At 54.4% G+C, this 17,594-nt stretch overlaps 2 protein-coding genes across 4 annotated transcripts; one reads left to right on the top strand and one right to left on the bottom strand.

Moving 5' to 3' along the window:
* Positions 1-816: 816 nt before the first annotated feature.
* Positions 817-7,561, bottom strand: Large2 (LARGE xylosyl- and glucuronyltransferase 2). 3 transcript variants are annotated; one of them, XM_038331890.1, is made up of 15 exons: positions 6,974-7,560; positions 6,728-6,886; positions 6,554-6,651; positions 6,163-6,245; positions 5,790-5,913; positions 5,394-5,565; positions 5,172-5,276; positions 3,710-3,822; positions 3,509-3,634; positions 3,278-3,433; positions 2,994-3,154; positions 2,313-2,591; positions 1,720-1,872; positions 1,404-1,599; positions 817-1,275 (listed from the first exon to the last, which is right to left on the bottom strand). In XM_038331890.1, the coding sequence occupies exons 2-15, from the start codon at positions 6,825-6,827 to the stop codon at positions 1,066-1,068; spliced, it is 2,076 nt and encodes a 691-aa protein (XP_038187818.1). In that variant the 5' UTR covers positions 6,828-6,886; positions 6,974-7,560; the 3' UTR covers positions 817-1,065. The 3 variants fall into 3 exon arrangements, with proteins under 3 accessions (XP_038187818.1, XP_038187817.1, XP_041911115.1); XM_038331889.1 differs by having other exon boundaries at positions 5,172-5,565; positions 6,974-7,561; XM_042055181.1 differs by lacking the exon at positions 6,728-6,886 and having other exon boundaries at positions 5,172-5,565; positions 6,974-7,005.
* A 4,673-nt stretch (positions 7,562-12,234) lies between these two features.
* Positions 12,235-17,362, top strand: Pex16 (peroxisomal biogenesis factor 16). Its single transcript, XM_038330479.2, has 11 exons — positions 12,235-12,445; positions 12,630-12,665; positions 13,452-13,528; positions 13,834-13,967; positions 14,060-14,160; positions 14,915-14,995; positions 15,116-15,268; positions 15,354-15,426; positions 15,533-15,652; positions 16,661-16,725; positions 17,188-17,362. Exons 1-11 carry the CDS (start codon positions 12,334-12,336, stop codon positions 17,244-17,246), a joined length of 1,011 nt encoding a protein of 336 aa, XP_038186407.1. The 5' UTR covers positions 12,235-12,333; the 3' UTR covers positions 17,247-17,362.
* Positions 17,363-17,594: the final 232 nt, after the last annotated feature.

Genomic DNA, 17,594 nt, shown 5'->3' with positions numbered 1-17,594 from the left:
GTGTAAGTGATTGTGGGCCTTGTCCCACCCCTCATCCAAGCACCCTTGGCAGAAAACAGGAGTCTCAGCCTATGCTCCTGTCAGCTCCTCCCCAAGCAAGATGGGTAACCTCTGGAAAGATTCTGCTGACCCTCCCTGAGGAGTGAAGAGTCCTGAGAGCCAGGGTGGCACTCTTTAGCAATTCCACATGGCAGTCTTGGCCCCTGCACCCCTCTCCAGTGTCCTCGCTCTTAGCCCAGGGTGACTTGCAGTCTCTGGGTGGGCTGAGCAGACCAGAGGTCAGCAGCTCTGAGACAGAGCCAGATAGACCCAGTCCCGTCTGTGTCCATGCCCTTTGTGATTTCAGTCCTGGTAGAATTTGTATTTGGAGTTTTGTGCTTCAAACTTTCTGTTTTGTTTGTTTGGTTTTTGTTTTGAGGGGGTGGGGGATACAGAGCAACCGATCAATTTGTATTTATTTATTTTAACATTTTACTAAATAAAGCCAAATAAAGCCTCTCAGCCTCTTGGTGTTGAGTTTGGGGCTAGGGTGGGAAAGCGTGGGTTAGATATCCGTGTCTAGTCTGTGGCCATGGAGGTGCAGACTGCCCTCCACTCCCCCTGCCCACCGATGCCCTTGATTCCCCAGCGTGAGTATACAAAGTGGTTTTTAAAACTTTACTGTGGGGTGAAAGAAATGACTCAGGGGTTAGACTAGGTTTGGTTCCCAGCACTTACATGGAGCTCACAGCTACCTATAACTCCACTTCCAGGGGATCCAAAGTCCTCTTGCACATACATACATATAGGCAGGACAGTCACACATAAAAAGAAAACCCCAATTAAATTTTTTTTATTACGAAAGGGGATTGGGGGAACTAGCCCCAAACCAGCTGGGGCAAAGAAGGATTGAACCCCAATGGTGGAACAGCAACAAGGGAAAATCGAGGAACCCCCACAGATGCTCCACCCCAGCCCCTCTGACAAACCTTAAAATAATTTAAATAGCAGTAAAGGTGGGCACCCACCAGGGTTCTCCAGTGTCTGCAGGGAGTGTGTGTGAGAGCTCCGGGCAGCCCGGCAAGCTCAGGCCCGGCTCTGGGACGGCTGCAGGGCAGTGAGGTATTTGAGGGCTGCAGCCCCATAGCGCCGTGACAAGTCCTGGTGGAACTCCTCCTTGAAGGCCTGGAGACAGTCCCGATAGGTGGGGCTGGAGCGGAAGCGGGAGATGTCCAGACTTGGAGCATGGGGCAGGTGGATGGAGAAGGCCTCAGGCAGCACCAGAAGTTCATATTCCTGGAAGAGTGGGGACAGAAGCCAGGGCTGATCTAGGGAGGAGCAAGTGAGGGCTCAAATGCAAACTTGTGCCATGGCCCCCCAGGAAGGGGCAGATCACAGCCAGGGCAGCAAGGCACCCTCCTCACCTGAGCATCCAGCTCTATGATGTGGGCCACCTTGTTCCAGCCAAAGCCCACAAAGCGAGGATCATAGCGGGGACAGTCACGGGGTACCACCACATAGGGCTCATAGTCAGCTGCCCATTGCACACGGTATGGTGCCTGGGCCTCCCGCCAGCGGGCATAGTCTGTGGGCGCGTGACCCTGTGGCCACTCATGGTACCTGTGTAACAGCATCAGGTGGGAGCAGGGCTGAGGTTAGGAGTTTATGAGCAGGGTGTGCGTGTACGTGTGCGTGTTGCACCAGCATGGGAACAGTGCGGGAGAACATGGTCTCTCTTACCTAAAGGTGTAGAGGGAGCCTGCATCTAGTAAAGTCAACAGCTCTGCCTTGGAGTTAGGGAAGTTGAAGCGGTAGTGCAGGGTCTCAAATGCAGGCACCACCAAAGCAGCCTTCCGCTGCAGACTGCTCAGCTCCAGCTGCTCAATAGAGGCCCTGGGGAGGGGCATGTGGGAAGAAGGAACACTTAGCCCACGGGTCTCACTCCTGCTGAGCCACAGCCTCTTCCTCCCAGGTAGCCAACCCAGTTGTTTCGGATAGCCTTTCCAGCCGGGTGGTGCTGGCACACGCCTTTAATCCCAGAGGCAGGCGAATCTCTGTGTTCGAGGCCAGCCTGGTCTACAAGAGCTAGCTCCAGGACAGGCTCCAAAGCTACAGAGAAACCCTATCTCAAAAAACCAAAAACCAAACAAACAGCCTTGCCATACAGGAAACTGCTGTTTGAAGTAAGTGGCCCAAAGAAAAGGCCCAAGACAAGCCCCATCTTGCAGAAGCCATTGAGCCTCAGAAAGAAACAGGGACACCACAATCCAAGATACCCTGACCCTGACAGTGTATACCCCAAATGCTGCCCCTCGCCTACCCTTCAGGCCCACCTGAGGTAGTCATAGAGGGAGTAGGCAGGTAAGAAGTCAATGTCACTGAGGAAGACGTAGGGCGTGAGAGCCTGGGCCAAGGCCACATTGCGGAGCTGGTTGACCGGATAGAGGGGGCCCTCCCGGTACACTATATGGTAGGCTACATCCTTCCTCGTAGAGAGCACTGGCGAAGTTTCCACGAAATACAGGAACTGCTGAGCCTCTGCATCTGTCAGGTACAAGGCTAGGCTCATGGGGCCTGGCCAGTGCCTGCACAGGGCTTCCAGCATCTGCAGCCTGGGGTGAGGGGGGTGGTCAGGCCTGCACAGGGCTTCCAGCCCTGCTCGGACCCTCACGCACAGAAGCACAGGATGGCTAGAAATCCCTGCAGAGCCCCTCCCGTGACTAAGCACATATAATCACATAGAGCTGGTCTCTTTTAATCCTTACAACAACCCCATACAGCATCCACATTTGACAGCTGCCTGAAATACTGAGGCTTATTCATGGTCCCCAGCACCCGGGACAGTTCTAGGTGCTAGAAAGACTTCCAAAGCCCAAGTTTTTTCCATCAGATCCAACGTCTCCAACTTCGGGGGCTCTTCCAGGGACCATTAGCTTACTACCACACCCCTCGGGTCTCTCAAATCCCGTCTCAGCCTATGCCATGCTATCCGGATCTGCCCTCCACACCCTCACCGGTCCATAGAGAGCTGGGCCACCAAGGTGACATCATGGGGACGGGGAGGTGGCGGCCGGTGGGGCAGGAAGGTGATATGCACCCGATGCATAGTGAGCTGCTGTTGCCGGAACTCAAAGCAGGGTTCTTCCTCATCCAGCTGTGCCATGGCCTGTTGCAACTGAGCAGGATCCAGGGAAAGAATGAACTGGGCTGGTGCAGAACAGCATGCCCTCCAGCCAAAGACCACTTGAGTACAGAGGGGCGAGACCTCCCCAAGGCAAGGTGGTATGGCCCCTCTCACCTGCTCGGCTTCAGGAGGGAGCTGGCTGGCGCAGCCAAAGAGCTCTCTCCGCAGCAGTTTCCCGTCATATCCCAGGAAGGTCAAGTGCAGGTTTCGGAAGAATTCTGCATGCTTGTTCTTCACGCGAAGCTTCTTTGGTGAATTCCAGTGGATCACCTGTGTTTCAGGTGAGCAGCAGGGATTTAGAACGGGGAGGGAGCAACAGTCCCCCATCCTGCCATCTCCACTCACCTTGAGATCAGCTGCTTCCAAGTAGCAGCGCTCGGCCAGTGTGTGGTCTGACAACTGCACATTCCAGACACAGGGCAGGGGATGCACCAGCTCAGGATGCTCCTTAATGACAGCATTGAAAACATCCTACACAGCGACAGATATCACATCTTAGCCCCCAGCCTGCCCCTCAGCTCTGCTCCCACAAAGAAGCCTCCAGACCTGGTCAGCCAGAGACGTGGCCTGCAAAGTAAGGAGCTCCCGTTTGGCCATCAGCTTCCACATCTGCTCCCAGCCAGATTGCCGGAGCCTGTCCAGCTGCAGCAGGATCACACCTGCCAACGGAGAGAGAGGTTGCCATGCCCACTGGAGACATTCAGATCCCGAAGCTTTTGAAATATTTGTTTTGCAGTACTCGCAGGGAGCCCAAACCCTCATATGTCCAAGACCATCATCTGTCAGGCCCTTTTTGAATTTCATTTCGAGGGACTGGAGAGATGGATCCGTGTTTAAGAAATGTGCTGCTTTTGAGAGGACGTAGATTCAATTGCCAGAATCCACATGGTGACTCAGAAACCCCCCTAACTCCAGTTTCAGAGGATAGAACAGCCTCTTCTGACCTCCACTGCGTCAGGCATGCATGCAGTGCACATACATATATGCAGACGAAACTCTTCATACACATAAAACAGATTTTCAAAACAATTATTATTTTCAAATAGGGTCTCACTAAGCTTCTCAGACTGGTTTCATACTTGCAATCTTCCTGCCTCAGCCTCCCCAAAACCTGGGATTACCAGCAACAACAGGCAGCACCACACCATGCTGCACGGTTTCCCTGGTTCCATCTGGCCAGCAACAGAAGGCAAGCGCTATAGATGGTGCATGAGGATGTGAGGTGAAAGTCACCGCCTGGGCCAGGTATGAGGCTCGGTTGTAGAGCTTGCCTATCGTGCGTGAAGCCCTGGTTTAGAGCCCCAGGGCGGCATAAACCAGGTAGCACATATCTGTAATCCCAGCACCAGGGAGATAGAGGCAGGAGGATCATCCTCAGATACATGAGTTCAAAGCCAGACTGGATTACATGAGTCCTAGTAAAAACAACTAATCCACAACCTAGTATTTTTCCTATGCTTCCTCCATTTTCAGCTCCACAAATGCTCGCCACTGTATCACAGTTGCCTGCCTGTCACTAAGCACTCAGTTCAGTAACATGCCTGTCCTTCCCAGACCACACCACAGCCTAGAGAAGAGTGAGTTACTCCATCTGTGTGTGTGTAAATACACCCTCTGTGTGTGTGTAAATACACCCCCTGGTGTTTGTATAGCAATGAAATTGCCTAATGGCAAATCTCTCAGAACGTGTCCAAATTGCTAACACGGGAGTTGAGGGTTCCAACATAGTCACCCATAATTCCCTTGGGTAGAGGAGGAGAAAAGCCCCTCCCAGCCTCTCAATGGTAATGGCAGGACTATCTTAACTCTTTCCATGATACAGACCAGAAAGCAGAGTCTAAAAGGCCACAGTCATTTGGTACAAACACACTAAGCGGGAGGGTTCTCTTCATCCAGTGTCCCGTCCACAGCACCGGCGGAGGTCTTGGGGGCTCCCTAGCATTCTGTGCCCATCCCACCACTGAGGCCCAGCAGCCCACCCTACCCTGCTTCCCTACACTGCCCCCACCTGTGTTAAATCCCCTGCCCAAGGCAGGCCACGGCTTATGGTTCTTCCATAGGTTGCCCAGGTACCAGTCGCTCTGGTTCTCCACGAGACCAATCACCTGCTTGTCTGGGAGGGAAGGGCAGGAGGGAGCTGCCTGGGGATGTGGGCTCAGGGCTAGTACACAACGGAGGCCTGGGCAGGTTGGGGAGGGGGCAGGCCAGGGCAGGGTTGTGGGCGCCTCACCGGAAAAGTGGGCGAAGAGTGCCCACAGCTCGGCAATATCCGAGGAGAAAGTGACGTCAGTGTCCAGAACAACCACTCGGGCCAGGCTGAGAGGCAGGATGCTGGGAAGCACTAACTTCATTAGCCCATAGAGGCCAGAGTAGTGCTTGTTGGGGATCCAGGAGATCAGCGGCTGTGGTGGGGAGGGGGAGGGAAACGGACATACTAAATGGCACAGTGGGAACCAGCCATGGTCCCTGCCAAAAGGTGAAAGATTTGGGTTCCAGGAAGTTTGGTAGGACAGGGCCTCTCCTCTCTGGCCACCCACTGCTGGGGTGAGGAGAGAATGGGCAGGAGTGGGGTTGCAGGGAGGCCAGGGGGAGGGGGGCGCCACAGGGATGGGGAGTGGACTCCTGCCTTGAGCTCTTCAGCGTCATAGAATCTGATGGTCACAGCCGGCACCATCCATGTTCGGAAGAGTGTCTCCAGGATGCTTCTGGCTACAGCATCAGTTACCAGGTGGAGGTGCAGCGGATTTTTCCTTTTGGATGGAAAGAGTCAACCTGGTAAGGCTGTGCAGGAACAATAGAGGATTCTCGCCACGGGAGGAGGCCGTGTCTCCCACAAAGAGTTCCTCAGGGTGTTCTGATACCCTGCCTCCAGCCGGCCCGCACCACCCTCAGGAAGGGGACTTCAGTCTCCTTGGATGAGGAAACAAACTCAGAAGAGTGGTGTGGATTGTTTCGTTGTGGGTGGCTTCCTGACCCTCATCCAGGGGGCCTGTCTGTACCTGTAGAATAGCACGGACTTCACAAGGGTGATGACCTCTCGGCTGGAGTTGTGCCCGGCACACACAATGGCCACATGCAACAGCTGGGAGGGAACACCTAGGTCAGAAGCGGTCCCCAACGTCTACCGGCCAGCGGAGCCAGCCTGGTCTAGAACAGTATATCTATCCCCCACTAGACATCAGAACTGGGGAAAGGGTTGCTTAGAGGCACCGCCTCAATTTCACAACTGGAGAAACTGAAGAGTGAAGGGGGCGTGCATTCTAAGCGTCCTCAGGTGTCCCAGCTTGGTGGCCAGATGTCAGGTGCTTTGATTCTTGTAGATGCCCCAGATGGCTGGGCTTGGGCCAGGAACCCTGGGGGTGGTAGCCACCAGAGGCCACGCGCACCTACCTCGCACTTGGGTGGCAGTAGAGGCCGCAGATCGGAGGTGGAGCGATTGAGGCTACCGTACGGATCTCCATCGAGGGTGGCAGCTGCCTGTAGTCCGTCTGAAAGGACACGTGGCATGAGCAGGCAGAGGGCACACTAGATCCCCACCTCGCCTGCCCAGCTCGCGGCGCTCACACTCGGGGTCCCGGCCGAACAGGAAGAAGCCAACCACTACCACCACCACCAGCAACAGCGTGGCGGCCCCCAGTGCCCGGGGGCGCCCTCGGGGCAGCATGGCTGTCTGAGGGACTCAGGGCGGGGCGCGACCCCGGGCAGCGGGCTCCATCACGGACCCTGCGGACCAAGACCAGAGGAGGGTCAGCGCTGGGCTGCGGGGCCCGACGGCTGCTCTCCCTGCCCGGACATAGCCGCCTGTCTCACCTGCTCCGGAGGCTCCAAGAAGGCCTTTTTCCTCCTACGACCGCCCGGTAGCGGGGACCGGGGCAGAGCTGAGAGTCAGCCCCGCCCCCAACCTGGGCTCAGGTTTCACCTTAGCAAGTCTGGACTGGAAGGGGCGGGGAGACCCCGGCAGGGTTCCGCCCTTGCCCCCGTACGGGACAGCTCCGAAAACGGCCAGGAACCTATAACCCTCTTTTGCACCAAGGCACGGGAGGGCTGAAGGCCACTGGGACAGCTATCCAGGATGGCCCTATGCCCGCTACCTGAACCCTCCTGGCTCTGGGACCCCATCCCTCCCTCTAAGGGGAAGGACCCGTGACCGGGAGCTCAGGTTCAAAGGATTGGCCCGGTCACCGCGGGAGTCCAGGCGGAGGGGGGGCGGGGAGTAATAGCAATGTCCGGAGACACCTGCTCAGGTCGGGGACTGGAGGCTGGGCCTGCTAGGGACACCTGTAGCCTGAGCGTTCTCCCTGGCCCTTAGTTCAGGTGGACCAGCCCGGCCCAGCAGCGGACTGAAGAACACGGGCACTGCGCCTTTTTGAAGGCCGCCTCCCCTCCTGCACAAGAGCTGGCAGAGGGCCTCAATGCCGCCTGGGCAGGGCCGTGAATTCCCCCGCCCTTGCCTAGAGTGCGTTGATCGTGCCAGGCTCCAAGGCCTGGATCCCTTCCTCTTCTCTCCTCCGCCCGTCAGCAGGCCTCAGGCCCTATAGGGGCTCTGGGCTGTGAAAGAGACCTGCCATGGTCGGTTGAACACGTACCGAGTGCCAGGCCCTGAGCTAAGTATTTGCCAAGCCTTCACTCAGTTAATCCTCACACCACCCCGAGGACACAAGATGAGATTGTTCCTGAGAGTGACAGGAACCTGCAGCCTTCGGCCATTGGCTGTGGCAGGCAGCCCTCTACTGCGCCTGCACGGACTCCCAGATGTGACTGCTTTCTCAGTCTTCCCTCCGGGTCTTTCACCTCAGGACCTGTCCCTGCCCTTCCTTCTCCCGGAATGTATATCTCTCCACATCTCTTGCTTAACTTGCCAGCTTAAGGGAAGCTGAAGTTGCCTGTTCTGTGGGTCACCCCCTCCCCCAATACCAGGTATTCAGTTTGCACAGAAACTGGACCTGCCCTCCAAGGCCTCCACCAGGCCTCACCAGGAACACAGGCTTGATCTTTAGCCCAAGATCAGTTATATAAAATGAGGCAGACCCATAAACAGCAGCCTGGGGCTGGCTTCTCCCCTGGCTTATCGGAATGCCTTTCTCTGGGAGATGGGGGGGTGGGGATCAGCCTGTGGGCCTTTGGAGGTTGCTATGGAAACCGAAAACTGCCTCTTGTACTTGTAGGAACTAAGAGAAAACTCTTGTGTCCAGGCTTTGAATTCCAGTGCTTTGTCCCCATTGTCAGCCTAGAGTGAAGTTCGGGGTGGGGGTGGGAGGTGGAAGGGTCCCTCCCCATAACCCTCAACAGCTCCAAGTGTGTAGGAGCAGATAGGGTCACAGGCAGAGCCTAGACCAAGCTAAGTCTTCCATAAAGAGGTGTGAGTTAGTGGACACATTGTCGTCTCTCATCATGGTGACCCTGTCTCAGCCTCAGCACTGTGGGTAGGGAAGTGTCTGCTGGACCCTCAAGAAGCCCCCTGGAGCCTTCGGAGGAAAGGGAGACGCAAGTGAGTCTAGTCCCCTGGAAATGAGCCTCCATTTGAGCCAGATCTGCTCAGGACTTCATTTTCTGAACTTGGATCTGTCCAGCACCCTCTCTGGGTCTCTGGTGTCCTTATCTGGGCCTGTCCAGCTGGTCTTTCTTCTCCTGTGACTTGGAACAGACTAAAGGAGAGAGAGGATCCAGACCAATTCTCCAGAGGCCTTTGCAGCCCAGCCTTGCTGCCAGGTCCAGGCAGGAATCCAGCAGGGAGGGGCCTCCTTCCCGGCTGCCAAGCTTGCACAGGCCTCTGCTCTAATCAGGCTCCGGTGCTAGACAGGAAATTCAGGCATCCCTGCCGCTGCTGGTCTGGCAGGGCCCAGCCCCCTGCACTGGAGAGAAAGACCCTTCACTGTCTGGATATGAAGGGGAGGTGGTGTACCACCATCCTCAGGGCCTCTCCTTCCTCCCCAGAACAAAAGACCATCTGATAAAATCTTGCACACTGTATTCGCCTGCATGTACACACAAGTACGCACACACACACACACACACACACACACACACACACACACACATGCTCACTCCAGCTGCAGCAGAGGGCTGCTGCAGAGGAATGGTCCAAAAGGCAGTAAAGTCACTAAGATCCTGAGCCTAGATCTTAGCCAAGCCTGTCTCATTATGTCCCTGCTCATGGTGAGCTAGACAATGCTGCCAAAGGCCTTTTGGTCAGGGCCTTGCTGTGCTATCTGGGACAAGTAGTCGGGCTTCCTTGGGCCTCATCTGTGGGCAAGCATTCCTATCAATCTGACAAGGCTGATGTATTAGTTGCTTTTCTCACAATGGTGACAAAATCAACCCTTGGCAGAAGCAAGCTTAAGGGAGGGGATTTATTTTGGCTCACAGCTTGAGGGTATAATCCATCATAGTGGGCAGCAGTGGTTTCGGAAGCCTGAGGTTGCCGGCCACAGTCAGGAGATGGAGAAAGATGCAGGCTGGTGCCCACGTTGCTTTCTCTTTTATTCAGTTCAGGACTCCAACACAGAGAATGAGGAGACAAGCATCCAGGCTGGGTTCTCTCAACTGCAGGCACACCCATGCACACACTCAGAGGTACGTTTCTACACGATTCTAAACCCACCAAGTGGACAGTGAAGATGGACCAAGTGAAAAAAACAGGGTGAGGAGGGGCACTTGGGATGGCTGAGGAACCACTTCCACGGTTTCCGTACCACGGACTCTTCTGAAGTTCAGAGCACCTCTCCCTGAGTTTTTGTTGGCAGGCATTGGCATGAGTATGGTTGGCAACACTATGGCTCCACATAGACAAAGAAAAGGTAGGAAGGAAGTGGGCGTGGCTTGTGAATGTGGTGTTTGAACACCACAGAGCTTGGCTCCGGCTCACACTAAAGCAGCATTCCAATCAGGACTAGACATAGTATGCACTTAAAAAAAAAGATTTATTTGTTATATATGCAGCATGTTTGCCTGCACACCAGAAGAGGACATCAGATCTCATTACAGATGGTTTTGAGCCACCATGTGGTTGCTGGGAATTGAACTCAGGACCTGTGGAAAAGCAGTCAGTGCTCTCAACCTCTGAGCCATCTCTCCAGCCCAATAGGCACTTTTTAAAAAATGATTTTAGTTTAATTTTTTAAAACGAAGTTTTATTCTAGCTAAGGCTAACCTAGAACTCACTACTCGGGCAAGGCTGGTTTTGTACTTGCAGTGATCCTCTTGACTCTGCCTCCCCAGTGCTGGAATTCCTTACAGGAATGTGCCACCATGACCAGTGTTTTATTTTAGGACTCACTGCATTTTATGTGAGTTTGGCCTGCATGTCTTACTGTATACCCACATGTGTGCCTGCCATGTGCTTACAGAGATCATAGGAAGGTATTGAATCCTCTAAAACTGGAATTACACATGATTATGAGCTACCATGTGGGTGCTGGGGACCAAACCCAAGTCCTCTGCAAGAACAAATGTTCTTTTACTCCAAGCCCTCTATCCAGTACCACACCCAGCTTTTTTTTTTTTTTAAGTTTTTGTTTTTGTATTTCGAGACTGAGTTTCTTCGTATAACAGCCTTGGCTGCCTTGGAACTCGCTCTGTAGACCAGACTGACCTCTGCCTCCTGAGGGCTGGAATCAAAGACATGCACGGCCACCACCCTGCGTTTAAAAGATTCTTTTTTTTTTTTTAGTGATTCATATATTCTGCACACTGTGCAACACAATTCTTTATTGAACAAAATGAATCTGAACTAAGAACATGATTTGAGTTTACTTTCCTCATTAATCAAAAGAACAACATAACAAGATGGGATTATTTCTTTTCAATGAGTGATCCCTGATTTTCCTGTTTTTGTGGTCTTCTGTTTCACAGCATACCTTTACTGCATGCTGTTAAAAGATTCTTAAAATGAGCATTTCTTAAATCCTGAGCCATCTCTCTAGCTTCTTTATGAACATTTTCATTTGTGTTTATTAATTGTACAAAACAATGAGCTTCGTCTATCATGATGGCACGAATCTTTAAAATCCCAGTATTTAGGAAGCAGAAGTAGGCGGATCTCTGTGAATTTGAGGCCAGCCAAGCAAGGGTACATAGTGAGACCTTGTCTCAAAACAAACAAACCAAAATAATGAAATTTCCGTACATGCTTGTGATATACTGGATGGGCTTATTGGGAAGATAATACCTGGCATGGTACTAAAAAAAAGTATCACAACTCAACGGATACCATAAATTCGCGGGCGGAGTCCACAATGGCGCAGAGTTGCCACGCCCCCTCTGCCCACAGCCAATCAGCTGCCTCCCCGGAGCCGTTCCCTCCCTCCACTTCTGCAGCGCCTTGACTTTAGCAGCTTTGTTGCTGGGTTCAGGAGTGGATCCCTAGGTGTTACCCCCAAACCCTTGGGGCTCAGCTGAGAGCCAGAAGATACATCCAAGGGCCAGAAAACGCTGACATTCGTTCCGAGTTCAAGGTCCAAGTCGGCCCCAGATAATTTTGTAGATGGGGAAACCGAGGTGCAGATGAGGGAAGCGTATGCACAGGTTCATCTTAAATGGAGAGCAGAAGGCTAGGCCAGAGTATTCTCCGCCAAAGTAGTCATCCGGCTACGGGTTTTGGGGGTCCACCCTGGAGTAGCTGGAGCCGAAGCCACAGCACTAAATCTGCTGGCTAGGTTTGCCTCAGTTTCCCCGGCACTGGCTTTTGTGGGGAACTGGAAACTGACGGTTGCTGAGATCCATTGACGACAGTTTCTAGGTTCCTTGCGCCTTAAATCCCAAGTCCTTTGCTGTCCTGCCCTCCCGCTCGAGCCTCTCGGCGATCTTCTGGGAAAGTCTGAGACTTCGTGGTCCCGTCTCCAGAATGAACTGTTCAACCTGCAGCCAAGCTGCAACTGCGCAGGCGCCAAAACAGCCAACCAAGAAGGCTAAAGAGTGGAAGCCAGAGGCTCTAGGAGCTTCTGGGCGGAGAGTGAGGGAGCCAATGGTTGGAAGGAGGAAGGGTGGGAGCTCACGGTCTCTAGGAGGAGGTGCTAGAGATGGGGTGAACGGGCGTCTAGCTAGCCCTGGGCTGCGGAAGTTGAGCGACTGGGAGGCGGGCTTAGGGCCGGAAGCAGGAAGGAGGGCGCAGGACACAGGGCGCCGCGCCAGCTGTGCTGTCGGCCGGTGGAACTGTCTGTGGCTGGAGCAGAATGGAGAAGCTGCGACTTCTGGGCCTCCGCTACCAGGAGTACGTGACTCGTCACCCAGCCGCCACGGCCCAGCTGGAGACTGCAGTGCGGGGCCTCAGTTACCTGCTGGCAGGTGCCACACTGACCTTTGACCCATTTCTTCGGGCCCCTGACCCATGACTCCTAAGGCCCTCTCCCTGCGGACTCAGGGTTGTGGTCACTGTGTTTGAGTTCCTGTGGCATATAGGAAGTTGAGGGACCCAAAGCTGCTGGGCGAAACAAACGCTCACCAACGCCTCCTGTACCTTCTTTCCCAGGTCGCTTCTCCGATTCACACGAGCTGTCTGAGTTGGGTGAGTTGGGGTCTGGGGAGGAGGAGTCTGGGGAGGAGGAAGGCTTCCAGAGAACATAATCGTCCTGGCTCCAGGGCTTGGACCGCCCTTTAGATTGATGTACCATGCTCAGTCAGACTAGTTCAACTGTGTACTGTGAGGACCCTTGGTGTTCCGAGTTGGGAGACCTGTGAGGGGGGACCTTGACTGGCTATTCACTCCTGGTTTGGCTCAGGATTAAACAACTCTTCTGTCCTTGCTGGTTCATCCATCTTCTGAGTATGCGGAGGGCACTGTTGTTCTGTCCAGTGGAGGAAATAAAAGGTCACCGAGGCTGGGGAATAGTCCCTGATGGCAGGGCTACATTCAAATGCCACAATCCCCATACTATAAATGCCTCAGCCATGTTTGCTTAGTTTTGGGGGAAGTGATGGTCATGAAAGTTGTGGTAGATTTTAAAAGGTAGTTGTGATGTAGACCTTCAGGGGGACAGGACAGTCTGCAGAGAGAGCAAAGGTGAGAGGTGGAGCCGCACATTTGGCTGTTCTGAATAGCTCAGGAGCCAGCCGTGTCCAGCAGAGCAAGGGCTAGCTTGTCTCTGCAATCAGATCGTTATTATTATTGGTTCAGATGTCAACCTCAGGAGAGCAGGGCTCTCTAAGTGGGAGAAGAGGCATGTTAGTTTCCCCACAGGCTGTGGGTAGCTGAGTACGACTTGTGACCGGTGATCCCTAGAGCTCTGGGGTAAAGGCAAGGGGTGAAGGCCGCACCAGAGCCAGCCTCTCAGGCCCACGCTCTGTTTCTCAGTGTACTCCGCCTCTAACCTGCTTGTGCTGCTCAATGACGGGATACTTCGGAAGGAGCTGCGAAGACAGCTGCCTGTGGTGAGAATTCTGCTGGGAGCTGAGGGTGGGAGCTTGGGACTCTGGGACTTGGGAAGAAAGCGGTAATGAGCAGCACGTGTGTGGCACATGTTGCAGTCTCAGAGTGTGGGACATGCCTGTGTCCCTGACCGTCTCAGTTGTCCCTGTCTCACACAGCCAGCCTGTTAGCAGTGCATGGGGTCTGAACTCAGGTGTTAGGCTTGGAAAGTGGGAAGCGTCCCCCCCAACCCCCCCGCAGAGAAGCCCTCTTTCTCCAGGACAGCACTTGGGGCTAGGGGAGCCCCTGACCTCTGGGCTTCTTGCAGTCGCTGTCCCAGCAGAAGCTGCTGACATGGCTGAGCGTGCTCGAGTGTGTGGAGGTGTTCATGGAGATGGGGGCTGCCAAGGTGTGGGGTGAAGTAGGCCGTTGGCTCGTCATCGCTCTCATTCAGCTGGCCAAGTAGGTTGGGTTGTGGAGGGGACTCAGGTGGGGTGACCCAGGCCAGCTTTGAGGGTGCCCGCTTCTAGCCATCTCCCTCTATCTCAACTCAGGGCGGTCCTGCGCATGTTCCTGCTCGTCTGGTTCAAGGCTGGCATTCAGACCTCACCCCCCATTGTTCCGCTGGACAGGGAGACTCGGGCACAGCCGTTGGGTAAGCTGCTTCTCTGCCCTGAAGTGGAATGGGGCATGGGACTGCTCTGTGGATTTGGAGCATATTTCCCATGAGCTCAGCACCCATTGTTCTGTAAGAAAGAACAAGAAAGACAGGTTTGGAGAAAATCAGAGCTTAAACTTGGAAGCTTTTGTTTTTTCTGATCCTAAAGATCACACTCAGAGCCCTGGGCGTGTGAGGCAAGTACTCTACCACTGAGCTACACTCCCATCCCTGAGCCTGAGCTTGTGGTACCAGAGTCCTCCTCCTGTCTTTTGGGCTTTAGGAGCTAGGATGAAGTAGGTATCCTGCCAGCATTGTCTCTGGGCCTGGTTCTCTGTCATGAACCTTAGGCTGCTTGGGCTCCTCTGTCAGCCTTGTCTCTTCCTTCACCTTGAGTGGGGACGGTGATGGCCTCCCACATGAATGCGTTGACAGCAGAAGATTGAGAGAATATGGCCTCATGGTCCCGTAGCCCCGGTAGTTACGGTTGGGCTGGGCCTTCCCTTTTCTTCTCTGGGTTCTTGTTTGGCTGTGACTATGGGCCAGGGTAGGTTTCAGAATGCTTCCCTCTGTGGAAAGGTTTCTTGTTGAACCACAGTCCCTGGGTGCGATTACCATGGCTTAACTACTGCCTCAGGACAGGCTCTTGTGTTCTCCAGGTAGCTCTCCAGGCATTCACTGCACACATGTTCTCTGTGGGCTCTGCTAGGAATGTGTCCCTCCTACTTTGTGTTCTGTCTATACCTGCTAGATGGTGATCACAAGCCAGGCAGCCAGGAGCCATCCTATGTGGGGAAACGGTCAAACAGAGTGGTGCGGACCCTCCAGAACAGTAAGTGCACGATGTAGCTGGACTGGGCACCAGGTGCTGAGCTCAGTGTGGGCCTGAGGGGCTGGCTCCTGCCAGCACTCCCTTCAGCTCCGGCTTCACCTGCCTGTCCTTATGTCCTAGGCCCGTCCCTGCACGCACGACACTGGGGAGCCCCCCAGCAGTGGGAAATTCATCAGAAACAGCAGCAGGAGGAACTGAGCACACCCCCAACATCTCTGGGGCTGCAGGAGACCATTGCAGAGTCTCTGTATATTGCCCGGCCCCTACTGCACTGTATCCTTAGCTGTGCTGGAGTCAGGTTGGGGAGGAGCTGAGCTGGACCGTGCACTGGAGACATCCTTGACACCTTGACTGTCAGTGCTCAGTCTAGGCTTCTGGGGTCAGCGGTCATGGACACCCTGGCTACTATCTGGTGTGGTGGATATGACTAGGTGAGCATCGGCAGGGACTCCATTCCTCCCGTGGGCTCTCTGCATGCTGTTTGGCTGTCCTCTCAGGGACAGAGGCCATCCTTGTTCCTATGTCCCTGCTCCACAGCCTGAGTCTCCTGAGTAACAGAAAGAGCCTGACTCGAAGGGAGCAGCTCGAGCTAAGGCGCCGCACGATCCTGCTGCTGTACTACCTGCTGCGCTCGCCGTTCTACGACCGCTTCTCTGAGTAAGGCGCCCTCCTCAGCTCCCTTCCTCCCCTCCTATCAGCAGCGCTGTGCATGCAGAGAGGGCTGGGCTCAGCTGAGTCCTTGCTGCTGATGGAGCTGTCCAGGATGCAGCCACCAGAGCCACCGCCCTCGTCAGGCCTGTGTGAGCTTGTGTGCTTGTTGGCACAGAAGCCACCGTTGAGGCAGGCCACCTATCTCCAGCTCTTTGCACCGTAGGCCGTCAATTTCAAAGGGGCCAGCTGAGCTGTCACTGCTGGGCCCATCCCACAGTGACACCCCTGAGGTCTCAAAGCCTCTGCCTTAGCCAGAGAAGTCTTTCAAAGAGGCCTGCAAGGGTACCTGTGATCTATGGTGGAATTTCTGAGCAGGAGCTGGGCTGTGAGACTTATGGGCTCAGTTCCTCACCTGTAAAATGGAGATAGTGATGGCACCCATTTGCAGGGGTCAAATAGGGGTCAAGTGTTTGGCCATGCTTGCTATGTAATGAGCATGTGATACATATTAGGTCTTTTTTTTTTCACCAGTGTTTGCTGGTGATCCAGCCTAAGGCTTCAAACATGCTAAGCAAGTATTGAACCCTGAACCACACCTCCACCCATCCATGTTCTTTCCCTGCTCCCAACATCGTTATGTCCCACCCAAGTCCCATGTCTTACACAACAAGCATCTCCTTGAGCCAAGGGGGTCCTTCTTCGGCCCGGCTGCTCTGACTACTGGCATGAGGCACTGTAGCTCAGCTCTCCTGCCAGTTTACCTCCCCAGAAACCTCTAGGGCGCAGGCCTTGCTACCAAGTGGCCTTAGGAAGGAAGTCTGTTTGTTGTTGAATGCCGGCATAGCAAAGGCACAGAGAGGGTAATGAGGCAGCAAAGGGGAGGGGGAGTGTTGTGCTGGTGCCGGCTGATGGGTGGACAGAGCCGTGGGCACTGGTGCCTGGTGGTCAGAAAAGTTCTTCAGCTCCTGATATGCAGGAGTCCACCCCACCATGCTGTTTCTCTTTCCTGTTCAGAGCCAAGATCCTCTTCCTGCTCCAGCTCCTTGCAGATCATGTCCCTGGTGTTGGCCTAGTAGCAAGTAAGTAGGTGGACAGCGTGGGTGTAGAGTGTCCCTGAGGCACAAACAGCCTCATCTTACTGTGTGCTCTGTCTCCTTTTGGTTTGATTATTGGGCAGTCAAGAGTGAAACCTAAATCAGTATTGGGAGGTGACAGACAGCTCCAGGGCCTAAGTTCACCCACGGAGGTGGGGAGGCAGCTGTGTCTGTGTGTAGGATTATTAGGGCACAGCAGGTGGCAAGCCCTCTTCTGCCTCTGTGACCTGAATTATAGGAGACAGGCAAGGAGGGGCCTTGGGGCCTGCTGAGTACCTGACCATAAAGACCTGCTGCTCATGCTCCCTGGCTCCTCTGAAGCCAGGGGTCCTTGTCTGTGAACTTCATCTCCGTCATCGTGGCCGAGGCAGAAGACACAGTTGCTGTGCTGGTGGCAGTGCCAAGGTACCTGGCTTGGCCCTAACTCCTCCTTCCTTCTCATTGCAGGGCCACTCATGGACTATCTGCCCTCCTGGCAGAAAATATATTTCTACAGTTGGGGCTGACCGACACGCAGGAGCGGGTGGAGTGGCCATGTGGTGTGCTCCGTTGCTCTGGGCCTGCCGCAGCCCTCCAGTCCCCCAGGTCCCTCTTCTCTAATAAAACTGACTCTGGTGTCCCAGCATGTGGCTCCGTGTCCAGCAGCCAGCACCTGCCCTGGCAGGTCTTCTTTTTCAGCCCTGATCACCACACTGTTCCTTTCCACGCCTTCCTAATATGGAGCACTGCAGCCGGCTCCTTGTCAGTGGGCAGGGAGCCTCCTTCAGGTCCGGGGCAGCTTCATATTGGCATAGCAGACTGACTTAGCCTCCTCCGGCATGGGTCATGATCTGCCTCAACTGCGTGACTAGATG

Source organism: Arvicola amphibius, chromosome 5, assembly GCF_903992535.2.
Source record: "Arvicola amphibius chromosome 5, mArvAmp1.2, whole genome shotgun sequence".
Classification (NCBI taxonomy): Eukaryota; Metazoa; Chordata; class Mammalia; order Rodentia; family Cricetidae; genus Arvicola; species Arvicola amphibius.
This window is presented reverse-complemented; position numbering and strand designations above follow the sequence as displayed.

What these genes read in the sequence shown, in the direction of transcription:
- Pex16 (XM_038330479.2), top strand. Translation starts at nt 12,334, where the DNA reads ATGGAGAAGCTGCGACTTCTGGGCCTCCGCTACCAGGAGTACGTGACT. An exon ending in GGTGCGGACCCTCCAGAACA is followed by an intron (nt 14,996 to 15,115) that starts GTAAGTGCACGA and finishes CTTATGTCCTAG; the next exon opens with GCCCGTCCCTGCACGCACGA. An exon ending in TGGTGTTGGCCTAGTAGCAA is followed by an intron (nt 16,726 to 17,187) that starts GTAAGTAGGTGG and finishes TTCTCATTGCAG; the next exon opens with GGCCACTCATGGACTATCTG.
- Large2 (XM_038331889.1), bottom strand. Translation starts at nt 6,827, where the DNA reads ATGCTGCCCCGAGGGCGCCCCCGGGCACTGGGGGCCGCCACGCTGTTG. An exon ending in GGGCAGGGGATTTAACACAG is followed by an intron (nt 3,823 to 5,171) that starts GTGGGGGCAGTG and finishes CTCCGTTGGCAG; the next exon opens with GTGTGATCCTGCTGCAGCTG. An exon ending in GGCTCCCTCTACACCTTTAG is followed by an intron (nt 1,600 to 1,719) that starts GTAAGAGAGACC and finishes GCTGTTACACAG; the next exon opens with GTACCATGAGTGGCCACAGG.